The sequence below is a fragment of the Gekko japonicus genome, unplaced genomic scaffold, assembly GCF_001447785.1.
Source record: "Gekko japonicus isolate JY-2015 unplaced genomic scaffold, Gekko_japonicus_V1.1 scaffold1654, whole genome shotgun sequence".
Taxonomy (NCBI): domain Eukaryota; kingdom Metazoa; phylum Chordata; class Lepidosauria; order Squamata; family Gekkonidae; genus Gekko; species Gekko japonicus.
In genome coordinates, this window is record NW_015172605.1 from 139,083 (window position 1) to 149,216 (window position 10,134).

A 10,134-nucleotide genomic window follows, 5' to 3' on the forward strand; every position below is an offset into this window, starting at 1 on the left:
TGATAATAAATAAAGAAATAAAAAGGAAGCAGTGATAGGGGAAAGGCTTATAGGGGCTGCTAGGGAAGGGAAAGCAGAAATAGTGGGGAACTAAGATACAGGGGAAAATGAAATACCTCCTCCAAGATCTTGCAGACCCCCCCACGGGTTATATATTTAATTCTGAACCAGGCCATAATGTGGATCAATAGATCTGCAAAATGGAGCTAAGGACAGATAGGCAGGATTTCTGTATAAACCTGAAGGATGCTCCAAGTTTGCAGAAAAATCTGAAATCTAAAAAAAAAAAAAAAAGGATGTTGGGGGATTAAAGCTTCCCCAGGAGCTGCGGTGGCTCGAGTGGTTAAGACGCTGAACTACAGGCTGTGGAAGGTCAGTAGTTCAGCAGTTCGAGACCAAGGGTGCCGCATGACGGAGTGAGCTCCCGTCTCTAGTTCCCGCTCCTGCCAACCTAGCAGTTCGAAAGCAAGAAATTGCAAGTAGATAAATAGGTACCACTTCAGTGGGAAGGTAACAGCGTTCCTTGCGCCTTGGTGTTTAGTCATGCCGACCACATGACCACGGAAACGTTTTCGGACAGCGCTGGCTCTTCGGCTTTGAAACGGAGATGAGCACCGCAACCCTAGAGTCGGATTCGACTGGCTTTCGAGCAAGGGAACCTTTACCTTTACTTTAAAGCTTCCCCAAATAAAAGAAACAATGTCTGCTGCTTTAAGAAGAGAGTGCCATTAAGACTGCCAGCTGCCAATCCACGGGAGACTCATGGCTGGGGACGGCTTGCCTGTGACATAAGAATGACTTTGCTGGTGATGCTCTAATATTCTGCCAAAACTCTATGGCTTAACCATAGAGTTTTAATTAAATGCTAAAGCATCGCTGGAAACATGCTGACATCACTTCTGGTAGCACCAGAAATGATGTCTGCAGGTTGAGATGCTGGTGATCATCCCACATTTCTCTCTTACTTTTCTCCCACCACTCAACTAAGACGACCCCCTGCCTCTAGTGGGAGCTTGCCAACCCAAATGTCACTGAGCTCTCAGGTACCATTTTGTAGGCCGCAAACCCTTGATTTCTGTAAAGCAAAGCTACGGGTGGGAGCAGGGGTGGGCTTGGAAACCAAAACATCCCTGGAAAGGGTCCTGTCCTCTTTCACAGTCATGTCCCCTGATGGAGGAGGACTCAGTGGTGACTGGCTTGGCCATGACCACCAGAGCCATTTGGGAGAGGAAAAATTGGGAGGGAAGGATCCCCTCCTTCCCTATGCTGTGGTGTTCCCAACCAGAATCAGTCCCCCATGGTGAAATTTAAAGGAGCTCCCAACTGGGAATTTAGGTGAGCCTTGGCAGTTGAAAGCTAAGGGGCAGAACAACAACAACAAGAGATTGGATTCATACCCCACCCTCCACTACCCAAAGGTGTCTCAGAGGGGCTTACAAACTCCTTTCCCTCCCCCTCCCCACAACAGACACCCTGTGAGGTAGGTGGGGCTGAGAGAACTCTTGACAGAAACTGCTCTTTTTCAAGAACAGCTGTGCCAGAGTTATGGCTTGCCCAAGGTCATCCAGCCAGATGCAAGTGGAGGAGTGGGGAATCAAACCCAGTTCTCCCAGATTAGAGTCAGCGCACTTAACCACTACACCAAACTGGCTCTCAGGTGTTTTATGTTATTTGCTCCAATAATCTTTTACAAATGTTTGGGAAACTTAAAGAGAACTTCTCTGTTCTACTCTTATACAGTAGACTGGAAGGTTATAGCTATCTCTATCTCTCTGAAACAATATATTCTTAAGTGATACTACAGGAGGGAGATGAAGGGTACCTCCATGTGCACCTGAGGAAGGTGGGAGTGAACTTATAAGCAGTAGTAGAATTTATCTCACAGGTGACTAGCCTACAGAGAATTTACCAAATATGTTTAGACCAAATTCCTGAATAATTCTCTATCCACTTGATTATATGAGTTTACCCTGTCATGGAATAGTGTGGGATGGGAGCTAGTCCTCTAACATCCACAAATAACTAAAAGGATGAAAAGAGGATGCAGGATTTATCAAGTGTAGTATATTCGCACAATTTTTTTTTAAAAAATCTCATGGTTTCTACCACCTGAAAATTCACCACACTGCCATGACAATCCAGTTCATACTTCTGGCGAAAAGTAATCCAACAGCACATAACTGAGTCATGCATGTGCAAACTAGCCAAAAGACTGTCAAAAGCATGGATTTATTTAATTCTTTCACTGTATCCTTAAGGTATTGCCCAGGTGGAGATTGTGGAGTGGTACAATCTTGGCTGTACAGCATTGTTAGGAAGTCATAATGAAAGAAATACACAGAGCTATGTTAAAAATTGCTTTATGGAACTGGCAGAATAAACCTTGTCACAACACAGTGTATTGCCAAAACATTTTATAGCACCAATTCAGCCGGAACTTGCTGTAGGGTATGAGAAGAATGTCAGGTGTAATCTTTGAATGCCCAACAAAAGAGGAATCATCATGTCTCTAAAGAAAGATTAGGCATGTGAAATAGAATTGAGCAGAGATGCCTTAACAGTTCAGCCAGGCATTGGTTCTTTGATCGTCTCGAACAATTCTTTTGCTATTAAGGTCAAACTGGATCTGTTGTGTTCCTTGGAAAAAATAGACGTACCCTAGAAGAGAAACAGAAATAAAGAAAGTTTAAACAGTTCTCTCTCCTGCCCGACCAGCCCTCCATAGAAAACAAAGCAAAAGCTTATGCTATGCAGATGGATACTGTGATTGTTATGTAGATTTAGACTGTGTACTGTAGACCAATATTGTTTTCCTTCCAAGTTGCAGTAAGACTGCAGAAGTAGACCAGAGCTCAGTGTAGTTTAGTCTTCGGGTGTTTTTGGAATAGTAAAAGGCCATCAATATGTCTGCCTGTCTGTCTGTCTGCCTGTCTGTCTGTCTGTCTGTCTGTCTGTCTGTCTGTCTGTCTGTCTGTCTGTCTGTCTGTCTGTCTGTCTGTCTGTCTGTCTGTCTGTCTGTCTGTCTGTCTGTCTGTCTGTCTTATCTATCTATCTATCTATCTATCTATCTATCTATCTATCTATCTATCTATCTATCTATCTATCTATCTATCTGTTAAGTCGTGGGCTTAACAAGAGTCAGAGAGTGATTTCAGCAAGAATGCGGCTTTTATTCTTCAGCTTCAGTACTTCTCCAACACGGTACAACATCAGTCAGCCAGAACAGCTTTAACATAGCAGCTGCTCTGTATTTAAACATTCCCGGCTAATGTAGCCACACCCACTGTACAAATAACAACCTATCAGGTTGAACAGATAATGACCAATCACAAGCGCTCCCGCTCTGTAAGGTGATTGGATGACACATCCTGGGCTAGTGCTCCTATTGGTTACATTAGGATCCTAGACCAGGCCGAAGCTTTTCATTACAAGTTAATGCAATGATTCACACACACCAGTGCAATGCATTCAGGTCACTATGAATACATAACACTATCTATCTATCTATCTATCTATCTATCTATCTATCTATCTATCTATCTATCTATCTATCTATCTATCTAATGTTTCTCAAGCATATGGAGAACCACATAGCTCCTTCATTCTTTACATGATCATGTACTGAAAAATGTCCAAGCAACAACTGGTTGTGTGGAAGGGCATGATGTGGTTTTGCAGCTAAATTTCGGGGTTCAGACTGGAGGTTCTTTAAACACGCCGCCAATATTCTTTGCACTCTGAGAAAGCCTTTTGAAAAATGATTGTCCTTTCCATACTCATGGTTCATTGTTTACGTTCCTCACTGCTTTTCTAATCTCAGTTACAAAATGTTAACAATGCGATTCTTTCAAGCATGCTGAATTCCAAATCAGTACCAATTGCATAATGCAGATTGTATCGATCATTAAAAAAACAACAACCCATACCATCATACATAACAGCAGCATCAATTTTGGGGCCAACTCCTGGGAAGTCTTGGGCTACATTTCTGGGGTATCCCCTTTCCATGGATTGCCTGTATTCATCATATCTGAAAAAGAGGACATAACTACAATTTTAAAGAGGGCTGCAAAAAAGGAGACTTTTTCCAGTCGCACCAAAGAGAATGAAGCGATGTGAAAATCTTATTTCCATCACTGATTGTGATGACAATCAGAGCCAGCCTAAACAGAATGACAAGCAAAAATGATTCAGTAAGGTTTTCATGCTGAAAATGACTTTATTTTTATTTATTTATGTTATTTATAGTCTGCCTTTCTCACTGAGCCTACAACAAAGAAGTCTATACTTAAGAACATAAGAGAAACCATATTGGATCAAGCCAGTGGCCCATCCAGTCCATCACTCTGTGTCATAGAGTGGCCAAAACCCAGGAGCCATCAGGAAGTCCACCAGCTGGGCCAGAACTCCAGAAGCCCTCTCACTCTTGCCCCCCAAGCACCAAGAAGACAGAGCATCATTGCACCAGACATAGCATTCCATCTATACTTTGTGGCTAATAGCCACTGATGGACCTCTGTTCCATACGTTTATCCCATCCCCTCTTGAAGCTGTCTATAAGAACATAAGAGAAGCCATGTTGGATCAGACCTGAGATCATTTGCTCTTCACCAGGCAATTTCCCGATGAATATAAATGGTTACATTTAAAACTCTTGTTTAACTTAAAACCATATTGTTAAATAAAAACAGTACTTTGAAAATTATAGGGGCGGTAACATATTTGCAACCTCAGGTTGTCTGTCCTGGTTCAGTTTGACTGGGGGTAAAATTAAGGCACGGCCACACCACTTTGAATAAACGCCTAAGCAATATTGATGAACTATCAGTGAAATATTGATGGGAAATCTAGTGTCTCTGAAAGAAACATCCTTTGCTCTGTCCTGAATATATAACACATTATCAATGCAGAAAATTTCACTGTACCTCCAGTATTTGCTACCTACGAAGAAATAGGTCTTCCCAGTCTCTGAATCACTGAATGCAGCATCAATTTGATTAACTTGCTGGGGTAAGCCCAGCTGGGTGATGCTTTTAGGATAGCCACGTACAATGTCATAGCCATTTAGAGCCCAATATCTGTTTCCTGAAAAGAAAAGAAAAATTAAATGTTTTCTGCCACATTTGCCTCTAACTGTACAAGAGTTAGCTTGGTATGAAATGTCTGCGAGAAGTAGTCTACTTAGTTGGTTGCTATCTTTGTCAATAAGGAAGCCAGGAGTGAAGCTGACTAATCAGGCAGTTTTTCCATGCCCTGTCCTGCATTCCCTGGCCTTGCACTTTAAGGCCCAAAACCACAGCATGCACATGTGTATGTGTGTGGGGGAGCATGCTTTTTTCTCATGTTGGACAGCTGGGCTGCCAGGTTTCCCAGTGTGGTGGGAGACTTCCCGCTGGCCGCCCTCGTCACCTGCCACCACTCTGAGCAGCAGTGGAAGATTTAAAAAACAAACCACTGTCAGTGTTGTGTATGGCATGACAATTACTTCTAGGGAAACTCCAGAAGTAATGTCCTGTTGCTCAAGGAACTGGAGGAAACTCTATGATTTTACCATAGAATTCCTCGCAGTTCCTAGAGCAACGTGTCATTATTTCTGTTTTTCCCCTGGAAGTAATGTCATGGCACACATGATGCCAGTGCTCCTCCCACCCCATGTCCCTGCTCCCAAGCTCCTGGCAGTTTTCAGGCATAGCCTGGCAATCTTACCAGATGGTGAGGTCAGTCAGGGATGGAGCCTGACTAAAGGGAAGGGATCCATCCTGGGCACTTGGAATGATGGCTACATTCTTCAGTTACTTACTTTGGTCCCTTTCAGACAGCCTTTGTATTCTGTTTTAGTAGCAGGTTGCTAATGGATTTTTTTGTGTCAGTTTAGACACAACTGTTTTAGTGACTGGCTACTAATGGATTTTATTTACCTGTTCATACAAAGCCGCTTGTGTCCTGTTAGCAAAGCAGGGCTGAGCCGTTTTTGAGGGAACTGCTTTCTTCCATTTTCACCTCTTTGTTGCACTTCTGAATCACTGTGGTGTGCTGTTTAAAATGTCCGTAGCACTTCCTACAATGCTGCTTCCCCCCGCCCTTTTTTGCCGCACGATCTTCCTCGCCCTTCCACCCTGAACATTCTAAATTGAGAGTTATAATGTTAAATCCAGGGCTCTAGTCGGGGGGGAGCTCTCAGGTACGGAGCTCCGGAAGAGAACCTCTAGGGGGCGGGGCGGTCACGTGGTGAAGCCCCGCCCCCTTCTTTACCCTGCCCTCTGCTTCGATCCTCAAACATTCTAAATTGAGAGTTATAATGTTAAATCAATATAGCACTTCAGTGTTGTAGCGGTACTATTGAGATGCCTTGATGCTATTGAGAGACTACATTGGTTTAGCGCTGTAGTGCTTAATTTAGAATGCTGGGGGGGGGTAAGGGTGAGGAAAATTGCACGGCAAAAAAGGGCGGGGGAAGTGGCACTGTTTAAAATGGCCACCGTGCTTCACAAATGGCTCATTAATGGGATGAAAGTCGCTGTATGAAACACCTGTCCCTGTATCTCTTAACTTGGAACAGAGCCAACAACGGATAACATTTGGTACAGAAGGTAATGTGAAAGGGGCGAATGTGTCATACCTTAAATCCAGCAACGTTATACGGCAACATAATTTGAGAATTGCCAGTGATTACCTTTAAAAAGAAAAACTTGGTCTTTTTCATAACTTTCGTAGGCAGCATCTATTCCAGATGGCAGGCTTGGCCAGAAGAGGGAAATGGAGTTGAGTTCTATTTCTGCTATGTGAGGGGATTTGCGCCAGAAAAACCTACATTAAAATTAGAAATACCACATTAGAAATGATTTGGCATCTTCCATAGGCAAGCAATTTAGTGGCTCTTCAGGAACAACCAATAGATTTAGTAACTGGGATGGTGAGCGCTTCAGGGGAAGATGCATTTTGTCTGTCCCATTTTTATCCTCTTCCCTTGCCTCCTTCCTTTTTTCTCAGAACAAATCTGCGAGGTAGGTTAGGGCTGAAAGAGTGTGACTGACAGAGAATACGTGGCAGTTGTATGCAATGCTTCCTCTAAGCTGTGGAGTCTTGTGAGCAAAAATTCTACTCTGTGAGCTATTGGCATTAAAGTTGTGAGCGAGTGATTTGGCTACTGCATAAATTGGTTTGTCCTGGAACCATACTTCCTGAGCTAAGACAAAAATGCGTGTGCTGGAGGCTAAAAAACTGTGAGCTAACTCACACTAACTCATCTTAGAGGGAACAATGTTTATTTGTCTCTGAGACAGAAAATGTATCACGTGGTTACTTTAACACATCCCAACTTCTTTGGTATCTGTATTGCCCCTGATCTTGGGGGAATTTAAGGAAATTTTTTAGATAAAGAGTAGAGACACAGCCAGACTTCTTCACTAGCTGGAGCTGCCACATTATCAGGAAAAGCCTAGAAAACAAGTGATTGTGGTCTCAAAGGCAAGGGAGAGAGTGAGGGTGAGGAAGAAGAACCACCACACAAACTAATTGGGGGAAATAGGCCATGGATGTGTTGCATACAACCACAAAAGTGTTGGCACAGCATGGGGACGGATCCAGCATTGGGCAACCTGCCTGCCACCCGATGTAACCCCATTCCCCAGCCTGACTGCTGGGGGGGGGGAACCACAGAGTGGCAAGCCCCACGATCTCACTGGTTCCCTTGCCAGCTGGTGGTGAGAGCCATCCAACAGCCCACTGAACGGCTCCACCCCCCAAGACCCCTTAAGGGAGTCCCCAGAATGGTTTGTGGACACCACCTCCCCCCCAATGGATCTGTCCCAATGCCCAAACCACCAGCCATGATAACTATAGAGAACAGAACAAAGTAAACCAAAATGCAGTCCGTAACAATCAAGAATGCAAGGGGTGGGAGGGAGGGATAGCTGGTGCCAAATAGAGGCATGCCCCAGCAGCGGCTAGTCTAAGTAGGGGAGGGGTGGTGAAGACCGGTGCTGGGACCATGCATGCCAAGTCGGTTGAGAGGAGAGTCAGTTGTTGGCCAGGCTTCTGCAGCTCCCCCCCCCCGAAACCACATGTTGCTGGCATGGAGCTGGTGGAAAGGCCTCCTTCTTCCTGCTCCCAGCCCTGAGCCGCAAACATGGCCCCAGGTAAGTCCAGGGCTGTAGCTTTCCTCCTAACCCATAGAAATATCTAGACTTCCTTTCAGCAGCCCTTATCTATGTGCTTTTATTTTAATGCCTTGTTTGTATATATCAAATGAGGTCAGTTATTTATAAGGCTAGAGACTTTCATTTAGACCTCTACAGAAATCGCAATTTGCTTCTTTTAAAGGCCTTTCAGTTCTCACAGCTATAAAGCAGAATGAGTTCCTTTGGAGGACCTTTTTTTTTAATTGTCACAGCCATTGTAGCTATTGTACCCCACCCTAATCACTTAAGAATGATCATGAAAAATCAGACTTGAATTGTGGGGAATTTAAGGTGAGTAGAGCTCAACAAGTGAGATGGGTTGAGTCTAGGTACCCCACAACCGCCAAATACCTCTCATTTGTTAAAATCAGAAACCTCCTATTCTAAAAGCCACCACCCATTATTTAAATGAAAGTCACAATGTTATAACCCTCCCCCGTGTAGGTAGGGTGAATCTGTCTAGGGTTTCCATTCAGTCTAGGGTTTCTGTTATGTACTGAGCCTGAACTGTACTTGCAAAAGGACTTAGCTTGGGGATACATAACAATAGCTTGCTAGGATCCTAGAAAGGGCCAGTAGGGTGACAGGGATCAAAGAGTAACCCAGCTGGGAAACAATGTAGTGTAAATAGCCTATACTTGGGAGTGGGGTGTGTTTTGGGTGTAACCTTTTTCAAGCATAAATACCTGGCTTTGGTCAGGGGTTTCTCAGTCTTCTTTCTCTTGCTGAATCACTAATAAACTATGAGCTGATCACTTGAATGCGTCTGAACCCAGTATATTTCAGTTTCCATCTCTGGCTTGGGAAATTCTTGGAGATTTGGGGGTGGAGCCTGGGGAAGGCTGAATTTGGTTTGGTGTAGAAGTTAAGAGCAGCGGACTCTAATCTGGAGAACTGAGTTTGATTCCCCACTCCTCCACATGCAGCTGCTGAGTGACCTTGGGTCAGTCACAAGTTCTCTCAGAGCTGCTCTCTAAAGAGCAGTTCTTGAAAGAGCTCTCTCAGCCCCACCTACCTCACAGGGTGTCTGTTGTGGGGAGGGGAAGGGAAAGGAGTTTGTAAGCCGCTCTGAGACTCACTTATCTCTTCTCTTCTCCTTTAGGGAGGGGCAGGATCTCAGTGGGGATATGAATTCACAGAATCTGCCCTCCAAATCTGCTATTTCCTCCAGGGGAACTAATCTCTCTTGCCTGGAGATCATTTGTAATTCCCCAAGATCTTCAGTTACCACCTGGAGATTGGTAACCCTACCCAATATCACATTCTTCTTAATGCTCTAGGAATTTCACCAGTCCCTATGATCTTTACCATAGAGATTGGATAAATTCCTAGAGCGTCACAAAGAATGTGGCATCACGTTGCCTGAAACTCCACCCACTCTAGGCGCTGCCTCTGAAATCTCCTGGCATTTGCTGGTCCAAGTCTTGCAACTCTGGGTGAGACTGGTAGGGAGGGCCAACAGCCTGGAGAAACAAATTATCCTTAATAGAAACTCTACACAAAAAATGAGTCTGCATATGTCTGGTTTTTGGGTTAATGTTTCAGCAAGCACAGCTCAGCAACATCTATCAATAATGGTTACTTCTTGTGGAACTGTTGCAGAATTCCTTAGCATGCTTGTGGGTTGTGGTGAAATGAAGTGGTTTTTTGTGGTATGCTGTGAATGTTAACAGCATTGTTATTACATACATATGTGCCATCAAGTCACAACAGCAAGGAGCTTTCAAGGCAGAGGCGGCTTGCAATGGCTTTCCTCAGGATGTACCATGCCCCCTTCCCTCTGGACAGCATTGTTATTAGCCACGAAAATAAAAGGCAACCCTCTGTTCCACGTGGAGACCTATCTGGCAGCTTATTAGATTTTTTAAAAAATGCTGGGATGATCCAGGCAGGGATCTCCTTGCCTCTGATCTAGCTGGCCCTCAAGAGCAACTCCAAGCTGTTGTTCCCAAGA

The 10,134-nt window shown here is 44.2% G+C and overlaps 1 protein-coding gene across 1 annotated transcript in view; it reads right to left on the reverse strand.

Moving 5' to 3' along the window:
- Window positions 1-2,275: 2,275 nt before the first annotated feature.
- LOC107119159 (interstitial collagenase-like) overlaps window positions 2,276-10,134 on the reverse strand; it is a 19,433-nt gene continuing 11,574 nt past the window's right edge. Inside the window, exons 6-9 of the mRNA XM_015421611.1 lie at window positions 6,674-6,807; window positions 4,926-5,085; window positions 3,927-4,030; window positions 2,276-2,658 (exon numbers count right to left, since the gene is read on the reverse strand). Coding sequence (XP_015277097.1) covers window positions 2,555-2,658; window positions 3,927-4,030; window positions 4,926-5,085; window positions 6,674-6,807 — 502 coding nt within the window. The 3' untranslated portion in view covers window positions 2,276-2,554. The remainder of the gene's footprint in view (window positions 2,659-3,926; window positions 4,031-4,925; window positions 5,086-6,673; window positions 6,808-10,134) is intronic.